Source organism: Lissotriton vulgaris, chromosome 10 (assembly GCF_964263255.1).
Source record: "Lissotriton vulgaris chromosome 10, aLisVul1.2, whole genome shotgun sequence".
In the NCBI taxonomy this organism is placed as follows: Eukaryota; Metazoa; Chordata; class Amphibia; order Caudata; family Salamandridae; genus Lissotriton; species Lissotriton vulgaris.
The window spans coordinates 945,115,233-945,134,214 of NC_141698.1; the positions used below are offsets into that span (position 1 = coordinate 945,115,233).

The window sequence follows — 18,982 nt, forward strand, 5'->3', positions numbered from 1 at the left end:
TCCACAATACTCTCTGTTATAAATCTTGACTCTGTCTCCCTCTTGCACTTCTTCCTCACATTTTCTCTTTCACTGTTGTATTTTCTCTCTCTCTTTTTCTACCCCTTTGGTATTCTCAACTTCTTGGCTCTCTTCTTTTTCTTGCTTGCACACACTCACACACACATACCGCCACCCCCACCCCCACACACCCATACACCCACACCCACCACTTTCACTCTATGTCTCTGCCTTCATCTTTATCTTCTGAGTCTCATTCTCCCTTTGCCATTCTCTATATCCTGCTCTCTATTTGTAATACTATCTCTCTTCTTTTAAGGTTAAACCGAAAGGAGTTTTAGCTGTATGGCACCATAACTGACAAGGTATAGATATATTTAAGGGAATGGAATGTCAAGTAGTTATAACCATCAATCCAGTTTGGTGCGGGAATCCACCTGTTAATGCATTTATTTTAAATGGACTTAGATTCTTCACATTATTTTAAGCATTTCTGCCACAGGCATGCTATGCTGTATGTTGCTGTGTGAATGAAATCTATGAAGAAAACAGTAGACTTCATAAGTATATAATTGCCAGGGCTTTAAAAGTACAAGAACATTGTACGAAATAAATCCAAATTGCAGTTCTCTTTCATGTGGTGTAGTTTAAGAATCATATATAACTCCTTCTTCCAAATATCTTTAGATGACAGGCCAAAAGATGTCATCCCACTAGAGATCTAGCGGTGTAATCTTTATCCAAGAGAGGTGATTTTTGAAGTGGCAGATGAATTGAAAACTACATCTTGATCAAGAATAGGGCCTTAGAGCAGTACTAGAAATGTTGCGTGTTTTCATAGAAGAGCAGTCCTGAATGTGGAGTCATACCTAACTCAGAACTCATTCAACATTGATTTGTGATATGTATTTCCAAGTTACCACGCACAGGGATAGTCCAGCCATGCATCCAATTTGGATTTTCTAGATGTATGGCATCCCTACTTTGAGGTAGTGTTCCTGCCCAACTAAAAGCATAGTTGTCCTGCCAAGAAGTGGCAGGAGTTTTCAATAAAAAATGGCATTTCTTGCTGGAAGTGGCAGTGCCTCCCTATCCCTAACCAAGTTGAGTAATGGTGAAGAGGAGTGTCATTACCCTTTGACTGAAAGCCTACTGGTAATAATTTGTTTTAATAGAGCATATTAGCTCTATATAATGCTTAAATAAATCTTTAAAGCAGATGTTACTATTAACATATTGATTGGCACTGAATTTACCAACCACAGAAGGGTGGAAGGTTGTGTCTGCCATGCCAATTTATAACTTGGGTCTGCAGATCACTGAAGATGGAAGCAGGGAGACATCTATCGGGGTTTACATGGGTGTCATCAACCACCCACTTTAGCTGCTTGAGTGGGGCTAGGTTCCAATTGTGTAGTTCTCAGTAACATAAAACATGTGATTTTCTCTTTTTGGTGTCCTATGACTGATCGTTGATGCTAGAACTCACCCAATTGAAAGAGTCTGCTATGATGGAGCAATGGAGTGAGGCAACAATTTCACAAGAGAGCACAGAAGCAAAGGATGACTGGGTGGAAAGAAAGATGGAGGAATGGAGAGAGGACTGATGGATGGATGAATGGAGATGGGTGGATAGATGGAAAGGAACAAGGAGCATGGATGGAAGGATGAAGACATTTGGAGGATGCAGAGAAGTATGGATTAATGAAGCCTGGATGAATGCTGCATAAAAAGATGGATGGATGCAGAAAAGAGTGAGTAGATGGACAGGTAGAGAGAAGGCTAGGTGGAAAGAAGGATCAGTGGAGAGGAGGGTGAGCGGAAAGGTGGATGGATGAATGTAATGAAGGATAGAGAGAGGGAATGATGGATGGAAAGAATAAGGTTGGAGATGGAGAGAAGGATGGATGCCTGTAAAAAGGATGGACAGATTTATTGGGATTGATGGATGGATGGAGAGAGGACTTTGTGCATGGATTAGGGAGGAAGGCAAAATGGGAGGAAAGATAGAAGATGGACGAGAGAAGGAAAAAAGGTGAATGAAGAGAAGAAACAAAGGTAGAATGTAGGATGGAAGGAGGGGAAGGCAGGTTGAATGAGGGATAAGGCAGAAAGAAGGATAGAAATAAAGAAGTTAGACTAGATGGATAAAAGATGGAAAAAGGATTTTTACATTGATGCATGGAAACAGTAATGGAAACAGACAGAAAGAAGTAAGGCGAGAAAGACTGATGGGTCTAACATTAGATAGCATTTGACAAATGTGATTATTTTATGAGTACCCATACAGAACTACTTAGACAGTGTATCCTTTTTGGAAAAAGTCCTTCAGCACCTAGGTGTAAAATCCATCATTTGGTCATATTATTTTCACAATTCCATGGGTGGAGTAATCCGCTAATGAGCGCCAGGCTGCCTGCCTCACAGATTTGCTGAGCGTCATTTGGTTAAAAGTGTGTGGTATTTTAATGTTATCCCTTGATCTCTGCTTACAAGGTTATCAGTCCTGTTGAGAAGCACCAGCAGTGTTCCAATGAAAGTAAAGTAGCACTGCATATGTGTTGATCTATTTTCCTAAAACACAGTAGCATTGCTGAGAAATACCAGTGCTGTCTGGTCACAAACATAAAATCCTTACTGAAATATGCCTGCACTAATACAAAGTGCAGAAAATGCAGCAATCCTGTTATGAAGTGTTGACACTTACTGTAAATGTATTGAAGCTCCGTTCTGATGTCCATATGCCATCCTGTTACATTAATTGATGTTATTATTTCTTTATGCCATTTCTTTAAGATAAAATATTGTTCAATGTAAACTTTTAAAAATAATTTTTGTATTTTAATTAGGGTGTGTGGTATTTTGTGGATTTGAATGAGCTTTTTAATTTTTTTAATTAAGTATTGAAATACAATTTTAAGATTTTAAATATATAAATTCACAGTATTAAAAATAATATGTTAATGATTTTAGTTTGTTTTAAACATATATTTGCATGGAGTATTATATTATTTGGGTCTAGTAAATGTGAGCTCTAAATATTGGCACTAATTGACTGGCTCGAAGGCCTTGGTATTGATGGTGTGGCTTTAGACTTATTCAGATCCTTTCTGACTGAGAGAGGTCAGATGTTATCCATGGGCGAATTTACATCTAAATCCTACGTCCAATGCTTTTTAACATCTATGTAACACCTTTGGTGGCCCTGGTGAAATCCTTTAGGCTGTTGCTTGTGCCATACGCTAATGACATTCAAATTGTTGTCTCCCTCTCTAGGAAAAGCCAAGACCCAAGGGACATTTTTCGCAATTGCATGAGGGAGGTAGGTGCTTGGATGGATAGTTATTGTCTTAGGCTAAATTCCTGTAAACGTGAGGTTATTTTATCTGGAAATAATTCCTCCTTTTGGAACCCCTCCTGGTGGGTCGATAAATTGGATTCGCTTCCGGCACCATTGAAAAAGGTGAAACATCTGGGAATCCTGTTAGATGACAAGCTCTCTTACAAAGATCAAGTTAATAAGGTTGTCTCTACTTCCTTTTCCATTAGGCAAATAATATAGTTTCTTCCTCCAAATTTTCTAAAAATGGTTGTCCTGGCCCTTGTAATATCCAGGTTGGACTATTGCAATGGACTTTATGTTAATTTTTCTAAAGCTCCTCTCAAAAATCTCCAGATTCTCCAGAATTCAGCAGCCAGGTTGTTGATTAAAATCTTGGAATTTCAGTCTGCCTCTCAAACCTTAGTGAGTTTACATTGGCTTCCTATGCACCAGAGTATGCATTTTAAAGCTCATTGTATCAGTTACAAAGCCATTCAGGGGCTAGGCCCCACTTTTTCAGAGAAAAATCTATGTGGTATGTCCTCGACAGGCCTCTTGTCTCCTGTCGAGCACATCTAGGAATTTAGTGGTTGCCATCTCATAAACTCTCCTCCTGAAGAGGCAGGAGCTTCATGCTCTGTACCACATGCAACTGGAACCTGCTTTCCCTGGAAATAAAATCTGCATCCTCTCTTTTGCGCTTTTGTGAGCTTTTAAAAACCTGGCTGTTCACTACACTTTAATGGTGGCTCTTAGTGCTGAGGTGCCTTTAGGTATTCGTTCATGCTTTATAAAACTCTAAATCAAACAAATCACTTTTCCCATGTTTTATTAGATTGAAGTTTGCGACCACACCTAACACCCGCCACAATGTATACTCCTTTTTAGTATTTGTTAGACTCGAGTTTGAATAGTACCTATGAGCCTCCACCCCCAGTGCATGCATATTCCCCAATGTTTGTTAGATTGCAGTTAGAATGGTAAATCTGACCTCTCCCAAATGTATGTACTTTACCCAATGTTTATTGTACTGGAGTCAGAATATTAAACCTGACCCCCAAAATAAATGTATGTTCTTTAATGTTTGTGGGGTTTGAGTTAGAACATTAAATCTATCCCCCCAAACTCCATTATATGCATTTTTCCATTTGTTTTTGGGACTGGAGATAGAATATTAAATCTGACTCCTTAGATCCATACTTTTTCCTCAACGCTTGTTAGAATGGAGATAGAATAGTAAATTGAAGTCCCCTTCCCCCAATTTAGCACTTCTCCCAAGATTTAAGGGATTGGAGGTACAATTCAAAAGTTCAGTATTTGTTAGACTACACTTAAAATAGAATTGGTATTCCCCACAAACCCTCAATGTTTACATTTTCCCCAATCTATCTCAGACTGGAGTTAGAAAAGTAAACTCCACCCATCTCACCACTCGCTCACATTCTCTACAACGTTTGTTAGCCTGTACTTAGAACAGTAAATATTACATCTACCAACTTATGCACTTTCCCCACTATTTGTTAGACGGCAGGTAGAAAAGCAAATCTGACACTCCTCTAATGTATGCACTTCTCCCAGCATTTTATGGACTGGAGTAAGAATAGTGTATTTGATCCCCAATGGCAAGCATTTTCTCCAACGCCTTTTAGATTGAATTTGAAATAGTAAATCTGTTTCCTCTTGCAAAAAAATATGTTTTTTTCCAGTGTTGTAGAGTTATAGTTTTGTATTTCAATAGTTTTTATTTGTTTTAATATTTTTGGATTGCAGTTAGATTACTATTTTTTATTTATCTCTGTATTTAAAAAAATACTTTCAGGAGATTTGAGTTTGTTTTTAAAATTGTTATAATTCTTTTTTTTATTATGTTCTGTTTTTTATAGACATTGTCCATTGGTTTTCGCAAAATTACAGCAACAAGCACATGAACAAGAGCCATCCTCACCCATGTGACATGTGACATAGAGGAAGGTTAGAACAGTTTGTGGAATACATCAACACAGGAGTATTACAAACAAATTGAACTCTGCCACAACTACAGAATCGGTTGTCAAGTATCTGTATCAGTAGAGTTTGCATCGTCATTTGAAGAGAGCACCTAGGAGCCCTATGACTCTATAAATTCGACCAGGCGATCCACCCAGAGTTTCAAATCCTCCTTCACCTTTTCATCACAACTACATTTTTTAGGCTTACCTCTTCAGCCACTGACCATTCAGCTACATCTATCGCCAATTTCGTTACACTGTGTGTTCAGAACTGATCAGTCTCCCAGGGTAGGGGCAAATCCAGCAGAGAGGTTAACGTATGGGCAACAATGGTGCCGAGGGGGAGCACCAATAGTTTTCTATGGGTAATTTTAAGAACTGTAAGCTCCCCAAGGCATCTAAGTAGTACATTAGAAGAGGGATGGAGCCCGGAGCATGAGAGATAGAAAAGGGTGTCATCCACAAAGGGGGACACCAGATGGTTGACTATCCACACTTTGATTCCTCAGTCAGACATGACCTGCTAAACCTGGATGGCTAGGGACTCCTGCGCTATAGCAAAGAGAAGGGATGGACAACGCGCATCCCTGACATGTGCCCCTGCCCCCTACTCATGGGCTCAAGCATGATCGACCAACCTTCACCCTCAGTGTATAGGTGGCAGATCCAGGTCTGTAAATGTAAACCAAACCTTATTTCCTCCAATACCATCATATGGTAATGCCAGTCAACCAGTGTCAAAAACATTGGGAAAGTCAATGGGCACAAATGCCTGTTTCTCATCTGAAGGACATACATCAATCGGCATAAGTCTATAGTGGTACTGTACCCAGTAAGCATTGGACTGTACCCAGTAAGCATTGGTCATCATTGATTACCTGGGAAATCATCCGATGCAATCTAAGGGCCAGTGCTTTGGAAAGCACCTTCCTCTCCGTGTTAATCATCGTGAGGGAGTGATAGGCAGAGTAGTCTGATGCACTGGAACCAGGTTTCAAAAGCATGCAGATACAGTTGTTCCACATGGATGGAGGCAACACTCCAATGTCCCCAGCTTCCTGATACACCTCAATTATTCTCTGTGTGAGTATACAGGTAAAGGCCTGATAAAATTCAGCAGGAAAGCCATCACTGCCCAGTGCCCTCCCACTGGGCTGACAGACAATCATGGTCCGGACTTCCTCACCAGTAAGAGCTGCATCCAATTCTTGTGCCACAACATCCCCTAGTCACTGGATATGCAGGGCAGCTATGAAGTCAGCAATTTGCTCCAGGTAGGGTGGCCACTGGATATGATACACCTGTTCTAGGTGGTCCTTAAGGATGTCCACAATACCCTCTGTGTGTAAATATCCCGCCCTTGAGAGCACTTAAGGAGAAGATTGGGAGAGCTGGAGGTCTCCTGGTGCAGGATCCAGGATAGGAGCTGCCTAGAACTGTTCTCCTCAATGTGGAGTAGCTGGCAATAAGATCACAGGGTACATTTTCAGGTCCATCCTGCACACACACACTACCTGTCACTGGGCCCACACCTCCCCCTATGTCCCTCCACATCATCCAGGGGATTGTCTGAAAACATGCCCGTTCCTCCTCCCTGTGAGTGAGCTAAGCCTGTCAAATCTGCCTTAACCCAAAGGAGAGGCCTATGCAGCGGCCCCGTATCACAGCTTTCATTGCTCCAATTCTGGAGCCTGACTATCCACAGATGACCAATTCAGCTCAAAGAACTCTGTTATGGCACCAGCTAACATCTATCTACCTGTGGTATCATGTAACACTTCCGGAGGTAACCTCTACGTGCATGATGACTGAGCACCTCTCCCCCATACAATCAAACAGCACACAGGGGCATGATCGGAGAGATAATGGGACAAGTGCATCACTGCTAGTACTCTAGAGCCTAGGGAGGCAGGCAGTAAGATGTGGTCAAGTCTGCTGAAGGTACCGTGTGTTGGGGATTGGCATGTATATTCCCTCAAGTTGGGGTGGGAAGCCGTCTGATATCACAAAGCCCTGTTGAGTTGTAACCTCCCATAGCACATGTCATTTTAGGCTTAGTGTGAGGGCAGGTGGGGTGTCGAACAAGCCCCATCCATTACGCAGGTAAAATCCCCAACCTACAGTGCTCAGGAATCAATAGCAGGGGAAATGACATACTGCAGAGTCAGATAAAAACTCTTTATCAGTTTTGGGCCCATATGTGTTGGCAATGGTGACCTCCACTCCATAAGGTCTGCCCTGGAGTAACAGATAATGTCCCTACACATCTGTCTCCATGTAGGTCAGGGAAAGGGCACCCCAGGGGCAAACCAAATTAGGCCAACCTGCGAGAAAGACGAATAGTTTGCATAATATACCAGGTGGATTCCAGTATCCAACCGCAAAATTAATGAAAAACAGTCCCTTATCCACATCAACTGTACCTTAAGCGAACAACAGTCAGTCAATCACCCGCCAATGCACAGCAGAGCAGCCCACAAAGAAGGCCCCTCAGTCAAGGCCATTATAAAACAACCCATCAAGTTGATACAGTTGCAGCAGCAACGTCACTATTGTGCGAGGAAGTGACTGAGAACTTGCCGTTCTGAGAGGGGTTACTCCGTCCCATTTCCAGCACCGGTAAAGCCCTGCTGTGTCCATGGTGCCATTGTCCTGCATCATAATGCGACCTGCTGCAAGGATTGGCCCTTGAAGTAGAGGCAGCGGCACCCACGTCACTCACCATTACTGTGGAAGATTCAACTGTATTCAGGGGGCGCACAGGAGGTCTATCCGACAAATCCAGCCAAGACTAGACATCCGCAGGGTGCTTGAAAAAGTGTGACTAACCCACCACTATGACACGTAGTTTAGCTGGGTAGAGGAGCGTTTATTTGAGGTCCATGGGATGCAGCCATTTCTTGACCTTTAAAAATTATTTGCAGTGCTCCTGTACATTCTGTGCATAATCAGGGTAAAGAGGTTTACCTCTTATCCCAACGGCTGCGGGACGCCAGCAGAGATCATTTCCGCGGCTCCCGCAGGTTGATGCACACGCCGGCGACCTTTCTATCCACGAAACAAGGTCGGAATCATAGCTGTGTTTCCGCCACCTAGTGCAAACCTTTGTTTCTACGAAACACGGTCTATATTGTAGCTGTGTTCTTGCCATTTACCGCCATTCATTGCGTTTGATGAAATCATTTACATCCGGACTCCACGTAAACCTCCTGAATGAGATACCCTACATCATTGTCGGCTACAGAATATCTCATCAAACCGTGGCATTTTCCTTTTTCAATGGCTGCATGTTATTGAACATACGAGCTTAAAGGTTCCCTTAGGTGGAAGGAGTTTGAGAGAGATAAAAAATATTCGTATATCAACGAAATTTCATTTCATTGAAAGGCTGCAATACTCCGTTTTTACCAACTGCTACGGGAAGCCAGATAATATTGTTGTTACTGCTCCCATAGGTTGATGCACCTGCATATGTTTCTAGCATAACGATGCACTGCTTACTCAATACATTACCAGAATATAAATGAGTCGCCTAGCTCTCTTGCAGTTGTTTGAGAAGACTATCACATACACCATCAGAGTTGTTTAGCTTTTTTTTGTGGCTCCTGATGAAGGCGTTTTCTATAACGCCGAAACGCGCGTCGACCTACATTGTTTCCCACCAGATCTTTTTATGATATTCTCTCATATTGTGATTTAATGTTTTATTTTGTCTGTTGTTTTTAATTGAAAATTGCTTTTTTTGTAACTGTGATATATGTATATGATTAATGTGTCATTAGGTTACCCATAGATTTGTCGGTGCAGTTTGAATCATCATCTGTAATGTTTTTAATATGAATGTTTCTATTTTTCTATTTGTAATAAATACAACTACACCTTTTTAACTACTTTATTTGTGTGCTTTCTGTACATTTCCCCTCACTTCTTTAGTGTTGACACCTGGTAATTTTTTTCACACTGATTATTTCCCTGTACTATGGATTATCTTTTTGAAACAGGGGGTCCTTGATTGTCACATTGAAGATTCAACTGTATTCAGGGGGCGCACAGGAGGTCTATCCGACAAATCCAGCCAAGACTAGACATCCGCAGGGTGCTTGAAAAAGTGTGACTAACCCACCACTATGACACGTAGTTTAGCTGGGTAGAGGAGCGTTTATTTGAGGTCCATGGGATGCAGCCATTTCTTGACCTTTAAAAATTATTTGCAGTGCTCCTGTACATTCTGTGCATAATCAGGGTAAAGTGCAATATTTCTGCTCTTGAGCTGTGAAACAGGATCCTCCCTCACAGCTCTCTGGATCGCATCCCTGTCTCTATAATTCACTATGCGAGCAATGAGTGCCCTTGAGGGGGGTGCCCAGAGGAAGGACCAGCTCCAACACCTTATGTGCCCTCCCTATAAAAAAAAAGGCAGACAAACTTACAGGCCGTAATATGCTTCTCACCCAGTGCTATAAGAAGTGCTCTGTAGACTGGGCGTCAGCCATTTCAGGAAATTCCAACAGGCGTAAATTGTTTCTCCATGAAAGACCCTCAGCATCCTCAACTCGATCCTCCAAGGTGCTTTTTTAAGCTGGTCAGCCGAGTCACCTGTTGTTTAAGTTGTCCTACCTCCATCTGGAGGAAAGCAATGTTGGATTCCACATTATCCATCTTCTCCACTACTTTGAGGAAATCCGCCTGGAGCAGAATCACTTTACTAGATACCTCTCCAATTTGACTCTCGAGCACATCTCTTGATCCTTGTATAGCCTCCAGGAGGGCGGCAAGTGAGGGTTCTTCCTGACGTTCCGGGGAGCGTTCTGTTTTGCCTCGGTGCTACTGTCTAGCGTTTCTTTGGGTGGCCTGGTGCAGGGTGGTGTACTGAATACTGGTATTCCCCTGCTGTTGCCTCTGGTGCCTGAACTTCCCCATAATCCAAGTTAGACAGTTCAAAGAGTAAGCACTACAATCTCATTGGAGTACATGACACAGTTGACCCCTAATGCATGCAGGGGCAGGCAGCAGCCACTAAAGGGGAAAGAGGATGTCACAGGTACCCTGGGACACAAGGAGGAGCCGACATCAACACTCAAGCAGTGCCGCAACCCAATGTCAAGCAGGCAGCTTAGGGCCACACCAGAGTCCAGACGGCAACCAAGTCCTTAAGGAGAGCCAGGAGTGAGGGATTGCCCCACCCCTCACGTTCTCTCTCCTCAACTAAAGGTCCCCTACACTCAATGGAGTTCACCATACAGGACCGGGGCCCACAGGCCTCCAGTGTTCTCCTGCACCTGGGAGGGTGGGATGCCTTTATCAGGACCTCCAACACAGGCAAGCCAAGTTTGATGCTCTGCACCACTACTGACTTCAGGGTATCACTGGGTCCTACCAGAAACTCCCACTGACCCTCACAGAGGTGAGACACTATGGCCTTTTTTACTGGTGTCCCTCCGATACTGTCCAAAGGTACCTTACTGGTTACACTGTCTCTCAGTGGGTCCCAGGGCAGATCCTATGTCACCAGTGCTCAGGACCTGTAGCACAGGGCACCCTCCAGCGCAGAGCGACGCTCCTTCTAGCGAGCGCAGTGCCTTCCCAGCCCCCCTCCGCATTTAGGCCGAACCAGCAGCACTTGGCCTCGGATAGACCAAGGCAGGACTTGGGGAGACTGCGTTTGTGTCATGAATCCAATGGCTCTACAGCTCTTCAGCTTCCCGCTGACAAAAATGGGAGGAGACCGCACCCTTGGCTCAGCGGGCTCGCCCTGGGGGCCCCAGCGGGTCCCCAGGCAAATGTCTTCTGCTGCTCTGGTGCCGCCCAGGTCTGAGGGCCAGCCGGCACACCTGGGCGGGCATTTCAAGACCATCCAACCATCCACAATGGGCCCGCTGCAGCATTTACACTGGCCCTACACAGTTATATTTGCTTTTGAAGAAGGAGTTCACCCAGTGGCCCCACATTGACCAGTGACTGCAGCGGCCACTCTGCCTATGGTCACGACTCTTTAATTCCCCAAGGAGGCCGCAAATCTGTGTCTGCTCACTTGGAGGGCCACACAGATGTGAGAGCAATTGGACTATGGCCAGTTGGAGCAAGATGATTGTTTAGGTCAGAAGGACATCTGAGGATTTGGTGGTGGGGAGGCGGAGTTCCCTTGAGGCACGTCCTTGCAGCTATCTTGGTTGGCCATGCCCCCTAATACCTAACTTCTTTAGTGTATTTTTTAATTGTTTAATGATTATATTGTTTGTGTTTCCATTTAAAAAAAATCATAATTATACATTTTATACTGTGCTTTAATATGCAACATAACCTATGATTATTTGTATATATTAGAATTATAATTGTTAGTTTAACAAATATTTTGAATGTATAATTTCAATTTCTAAGTTATTAAGGGCCTGATTTAAAGTTTGGAGGATGGAGTACTATCTGTCAGGGTGATGAATTAAATTACTCCACCACCCTGACTGTAATATTATCCTTAAAATCAGAAATGCCCACTGGCCCCTTGAACATCTTTTAATATTGGCAGGGACTGCAATCAGATTAGTTCCTCTCAATGATTTAAAACTTTGGTTAATGACCCCCACACCATGGGAGTTTTCTCCTATGACAGGGGGGAGTGGCTTCTTTTTAAAAAAATTTACTGTCAATCACTGCCAAATTTTACCAGGTGTGATGGAGAGTAAAAGCCATCCGACTGCCCACTCTAAATTGGAGGAACGGTTGTATGGCTAACCTCTGACAGCCCGTACTCCATTGGGCCTTTGGAAGAATATGCTGCAACAGAGCCAGAATACGCTCTGTCGTCTACATACTTTCAGTCGGTCCACTTTTAAATTAGTTGAGTGGACCATAAGTTTGGAAGTCAGGGTACTGTTTTGGAAATGCAACTGAGTGCTGTCTCCACCACACTCTAAATCCGCCCTTTAGTTTGCATTTTATGATTTTCTCAAAGTTATTATGCTAATGTTTATATGTTGGCATGTAATATATGCTAAATGTATTCTTTTTTTTAATTACTGTAACTTTTTCACATGATATAAACATATGAACATTGGCACATATGGTGATTGTTGCTTAAGGCCACAGAAATCAACTCACATTAAATGAGTCAAGATCAATGATGCCTTCTCTATGTGAGAGCAAGAAAACGTTAAGGGTGATGATAATTTTACAATATATGTATATGCATACTGTTTCTAAATACTTCACCGTCAAGGTAAATATCATTAACGTTATTTATGGGTATACTGTATTGAATATTACACCACATTTCTCAGGAGAAGAATTAGTCAATGTAAAGCTTAATTTAAATGTCAGTGTGAAATGATAAAAGTTGCTAAATCAAAAGGTGCATTAACCAAAAAGTGTTGTCTTTAAAAACACTCTCTTTACCTTGAGTTTGCTTCCATCCAGTTGGAGAAGCTCTTCACCATGGATATTTTGAGCAGTGAATTCTGAAGCATATTGTTCCAGCTGCATGCCAGCTAGCCACTGGCACACTTGCTTTGTACTCCATTCTTGAATGACATGATTTTGCCACTTGCTGTGTTTAGGTGACTGCCCATCATCGAGAATCTGCAAAAACAACATTGCACTGTGTTATTGGTTAGAAAATCAAGTAGAGTCAGAGGCGTTCACTAAATAAAACTGACACATGCAAAAGGTTGCGGTCATGCCTAGTAGATGTTGCTTAACGCTGAGGCATTGAAGGTGGACTTACTTGTCATTGAAGAGGAAAAAACACAACGACAAATATCCGATTACCTCTCTGTTATATCATGCTAGAATTAAGATTCATATTGGGAAGAACAACCAATCCTGCCTGAAACTCTCCTTGTTAGTGTGGGGGGCCCATCTCTCTCTCTTACACACACACACACCCACACACACGCACAAACACGACACAGACACACATCAGCAACTAGTATATTACACATTACACTCCAATTTCTCCATGAGATTGTTAACAATAAGGAGGTTGGTTTTTCTGTGGCTCTTGCAACAATATTGCAGTGCCGTAAAGAGTGGCTGTTGATATTTTCCCACTTAATTCCGTGTTTTTATGTTTATGTTTGTTGAAATATCATGGTTTTTGGCCTAACAGCTGACACAAGAGGTGCTCATTCAATTAATATTAGAAGGGTGACAGGCTCAGGTGGGTCCGCCTACATTCTAATCTGAAGCCTAGAGCTACGAGAGTTGAACAGGTAGGTCTATATAGATTCCAGGAGCTCAGCAAGCTAGCTGCTATCAGTATTTATGTAGGTTTTCTCACCAACTCTATTTAAATATATCATATGCATAGGATTAGCACAGTGCCATCCACGCCAAGCTAGAAAGGTACAAAGTGCTCTATTAAGGGTGTCAGGGGTTGCTTTTATTCAATCCAGGTTTGTTTGGATAGTTTGTACCAATCCAAAGCTGTAATAGCGTGCCTGAAATCCCAAAAGAGTTTTTGCATTTTCCAGTTCAGCATTGATGGAATTTGCTAATCCTATCCGTAAAGACTTTGCTGTAAAAACATTTAATGACAAAGGCCTTGTCACTTTTTGTAGCTCAGTGAGGATGGCACTGTGCTAATCTTACACTTAAAAACCCTACCAGAAAAACAGACATTTGATGAAAGTCTATTTAGAGTGTCAGTGGTGGTATAAATGAGATGTTCTCTACCTAAAATTTAGGAACTAACCAGGATGTCCTGCTCTTTTTTGCCTCAAGCAGCAGTGCAGTTCTCTGGTAGCAGTAGGGCAGTCCTCCGAGAAACAAGACAGGCCTTAAACAGCAGGGGAGTTCTCTGAGTACAAGACAGTCCTTCTGAATTCTTCCACAGGTCTAGAAATGTACTGAAGAATTGGCCTGACGGTTCAATATTCATACTTGGTGCCAGCCTATGAAGTGGAAGAAATGTGTAGGCTCTCTCCCTATCTGGCACTGGACAATGTCTTTTTTCCCTTGCCAGTCTCCAAAAGGTCTGAGTTGGCAAAGGGCTGGTGTCATGTTCTTTGCAAGTGTTCTGAAGGCAGATTAGGACACAGGCTGCAGGCACCAAATGGAATAGGACAAGAAAATGCAAACTTTCTAAAAGTTTAATTTTCAGAATTTTGACTTACAATCCGCCTTTACAATGAAAGAGGATTATTATTATTTATTTGTGCGATTTGTATAGCGCGCAAATACCCTGGGGTGTTTCTGAGCTGTAGAGAAAAAGAGGAGGAGCTGAGTTGGGTGACTACTGGTTGAAGAGCCAGGTTTTTACTTGTTTCCTAAATGTCAGGAGGGAGGGACTGGTTTTAATGTGGAGGGGGAGGGTATTCCAAAGTCTGGCTGTGGCAACAGTGAATCGTCTATCTCCCCAGGATGTTTTCTTTGTGCGATGAATGGTCAGTAGGTGAGCTGAGGAGGAGCGCAGGGGTAAGTTGGGGTAGTATGAACATAGTACTTTTGTTAGGAACTCAGGTCCCGTGTTGTTGATCGCTTTATATGCGATGCACAGTACTTTAAAGTTGGTCCAGCTTCTGATAGGCAGCCAGTGGAGTTGACGTATGACTGGAGGGATTGATGGAGAGAGGATTTTAAATTACAATTCCTTTGAGACCAAATACAACATTTTTATCTGTTCTTAATCAAATGTTTGCACTTATATGCACAAATGTAATAAGGCAACCCAATTGTATCCTATGGGAGAGGCTGGCCTCACAAGTAGTGAAAAACAAATACAGGAGTTTTTCACTATCGGACATGTCAAAATGAATAACACATGTCTTAACAACTGGGCTGTTTAGGGTCTACCATAGGGGTGACTTATATTGATAAAAAAGGGAGGTTTGTGCTTGACAAAAGGTTTATTTTCCCAGTTTGAATTAAAACTGCACACAGGCTGTAATGACAGACCCGAGGCATGGTTTAAAGGGCTTAAGTGAGTGGCACAATAAGTATATTAAATGTGCCACTTAGTAAAATCCAATGTTGCTATGTTTAAAGGAGAACGCAATAGTACTTTAATCCTGCTTAGCAGTGGTAAAGTGCAAAGTGATCTAATGCCAAATGCAAAAACAGTTGATTGACATAATGCAAAACAATTTCATACATTCACCCCAGTACCCAGCCATATGCAAATCAGTATTGACCCTGTGCCCCATGGGAACAGTCCAGCACAAACTGCCAAGCCAGGTCCTCACTGGACTAGAAACAAGCATTCTCGGACCGGTTTCGGGCTTTCAACCCTCATCAGCAAGGACAGCTTGATTTCAGTGGCATGGAGAGCACGGGACTCACGTCTGAACATACCCGTCCCACTCGGGGTGACAAATGCAAAAACAACAGTTGATGGACAGAATGCAGAACAATGTCATACATTCACCCCAGTACAGAGATCTAGGGCCTAAATCCATAATTTCTTTGCTCACCATGCCATTCCAGTTTTAACTCAGCCATATGCAAATCAGTCTTGACCCTGTGCCCCATGGGAACAGTCCAGCCCGAACTGCCAAGCCAGGCCCTCACTGGACTGGAAACAAGCATCCTAGGACTGGTTTCCGGCTTTCAGCCCTCATCAGCCAGGATAGCTTGATTCCAGTGGCATGAAGAGCACAGGACTCACTTCTGAGCATACCCGTCCCACTCGAGGTGACAAATGCAAAAACAACAGTTGATGGACAGAATGTAGAACAATGTCATACATTCACCCCAGTACAGAGATCTGGGCTTAACCACTTGGATGCTATGCTTCTTCTGGTACTTCAATGTAATTTCCATTGAAATCAATGGAAACTCCATGACGAGTTACCCTTGTCATTAGCGCTGAAGGGGTTAAATCCATCGTTTTTTCGCTCACCATGCCATTCCAGTTTGAGCCCAGCCATATGCAAATAAGTCTTGACCCTGTGCCCCATAGGAACAGTCCAGCCCTCACTGCCAAGCCAGGTCCTTACTGGACTAGAAACAAGCATCCTAGGACCTGTTTTGGACTTTCAGGCCTCATCAGCCAGGATAGCTTGATTCCAGTTGCATGGAGAGCACCGGACTCACGTCTTAGCATACCCGTCCCACTAGGGGTGACAAATGCAAAAATAACAGTTGATGGACAGAATGCAGAACAATGTCGTACATTCACCCCAGTACAAAGACCTGGGCCTAAATCCAATGTTTCTATGTTTATAGGAGAACGCAATAGTACTGTAGTACTGCTTTCTAATGCCAAATGCAAAAACAGTTGATGGTCAGAATGCAAAAGAAATCATGCATTCACTCCAGTACCCAGCCATAAGCAAATCAGTCTTGACCCTGTGCCCCAGGGGAACAGTCTAGCACGAACTGCCAAGCCAGGTCCTCACTGGACAAGAAACAAGCATCCTCGGACCGGTTTCGGGCTTTCAGCCCTCATCCGCCAGGATAGCTTGATTCCAGTGGCATGGAGAGCACGGGACTCACCATGCCATTGCTCACCATGCCATTCCAGTTTGAACCCAGCCATATGCAAATCAGTCTTGACCCTGTGCCCCATGGGAACAGTCCAGCCCTCACTGCCAAGCCAGGTCCTCATTGGACTGGAAACAAGCATCCTAGGACCGGTTTCAGACTTTCAGCCCTCATCAGCCAGGATAGCTTGATTCCAGTTGCATGGAGAGCACCGGACTCACGTCTGAGCATACCTGTCCCACTAGGGGTGACAAATGCAAAAACAACAGTTGATGGACAGAATGCAAAACAATGTTATACATTCACCCCAGTACAGAGATCTGGGCCTAAATCCATTGTTTTTTCGCTCACCATGCTATTCCAGTTTGAACCCAGCCATATGCAAATCAGTCTTGACCCTGTGCCCCATAGGAACAGTCCAGCCCTCACTGCCAAGCCAGGTCCTCACTGGACTAGAAACAAGCATCCTAGGACCTGTTTCGGACTTTCAGCCCTCATCAGCCAGGATAGCTTGATTCCAGTTGCATGGAGAGCACCGGACTCACGTCTGAGCATACCCGTCCCACTAGGGGTGACAAATGCAAAAACAACAGTTGATGGACAGAATGCAGAACAATGTCATACATTTACCCCAGTACAAATGTTGCTATGTTTAAAGGAGAAAGCAATAGTACTTTAGTACTGCTTAGCAGTGGTAAAGTGCATAGAGTTCTAATGCCACAGGCAAAAACAGTTGATGGTCAGAATGCAAAAACAATTCATACATTCCCCCCAGTACCCAGCCATATGCAAATCAGTCTTGACCCTGTGCCCCATGGGAACAGTCCAGCACGAACTGCCAAACCAGGTCCTCACTGGACAAGAAACAAGCATCCTCGGACCGGTTTCGGACTTTCAGCCCTCATCAGCCAGGATAGCTTGATTCCAATGGCATGGAGAGCACGGGACTCACCATGCCATTGCTCACCATGCCATTCCAGTTTGAACCCAGCCATATGCAAATCAGTCTAGACCCCGTGCCCCATGGGAACAGTCCAGCCCTCACTGCCAAGCCAGGTCCTCACTGGACTGGAAACAAGCATCCTAGGACCGGTTTCGGACTTTCAGCCCTCATCAGCCAGGATAGCTTGATTCCAGTTGCATGGAGAGCACCGGACTCATGTCTGAGCATACCCGTCCCACTAGGGGTGACAAATGCAAAAACAACAGTTGATAGACAGAATGCAGTACATTGTCATACATTCACCCCTGTACAGAGATCGGGGCCTAAATCCATCGTTTTTTTTTGCTCACCATGACATTCCAGTTTTAACCCAGCCATATGCAAATCAGTCTTGACCCTGTGTCCCTTGGGAACTGTCCAGCCCGAACTGCCAAGCCAGGTCCTCACTGGACTGGAAACAAGCATCCTAGGACCGGTTTCAGGCTTTCAGCCCTCATCATCCAGGATAGCTTGATTCCAGTGGCATGGAGAGCACAGGACTCACGTCTGAGCATACCCGTCCCACTCGGGGTGACAAATGCAAAAACAGCAGTTGATGGAGAGGGTTGGACTGTTCCCATGAGGCACAGGGTCAGACTGATTTGCATATGGCCATGTCTGACTCGGGTGGTGGAGAGAGCTAAAGAATTATGATGAATTAAACCCAGATTAATTGACTGGGGTAAGTGCTTGCAAGGTTCAACACTCCGTCCATCATCCCCTATTGTTTTGCTTTGTTTGCCCTAAGTTGGCAAGGTATACCCAGAAGTGTGTCCCTTGCTCACTTTGCCACTGGATTCAAGCTAGCCTGGCTGATGATGGCTGATTAGCCAGAAACTGGTCCCAGGATGCTTGTTTCCGGTCCAGGGAAGACATGGCTTGACAGTTCGGGCTGAACTGTTCCCATGAGTCACAGGGTCAGACTGATTTGCATATGGCCGTGCCTGAACTGGGGTGGCTGAGTGAGCTAAAGACTGATGATGGATTAAACCCAGATCTTTTGACTGGGTGTGAGTGCTTGTCACGTTCAACACTCCGTCCATCATCCCCTTTGGTTTTGTAGAGTTCTAATGCCAACAAAAACACAATTAAAAAACAGGAGGCGGAAGGCAAAATGCTTGGGGTTTCCCCTGCAGAGCAAGTGAAGTCCAACCCGTTTATTCCACCATTATTTTTCACCATTGACTACCCTTTTTTTTGACGTTTTACTGTGAGTGAGTCTCACTGTCTGAGTCTCCCTAAAATGTCATGCTTAGTGGACCGAGTGTCTAGTGG

General features: G+C 43.7%; 1 protein-coding gene across 3 annotated transcripts in view; it reads right to left on the reverse strand.

Annotated features, from left to right (window-relative positions):
• The window catches only part of PPP1R9A (protein phosphatase 1 regulatory subunit 9A), a 782,694-nt gene that overhangs the window by 50,904 nt on the left and 712,808 nt on the right, over nucleotides 1-18,982 (reverse strand). For all 3 annotated transcript variants that reach the window (XM_086941937.1, XM_086941939.1, XM_086941938.1), the window contains one exon: nucleotides 12,700-12,882. In XM_086941937.1, the coding sequence (XP_086798063.1) occupies nucleotides 12,700-12,882 (183 nt within the window). The remainder of the gene's footprint in view (nucleotides 1-12,699; nucleotides 12,883-18,982) is intronic.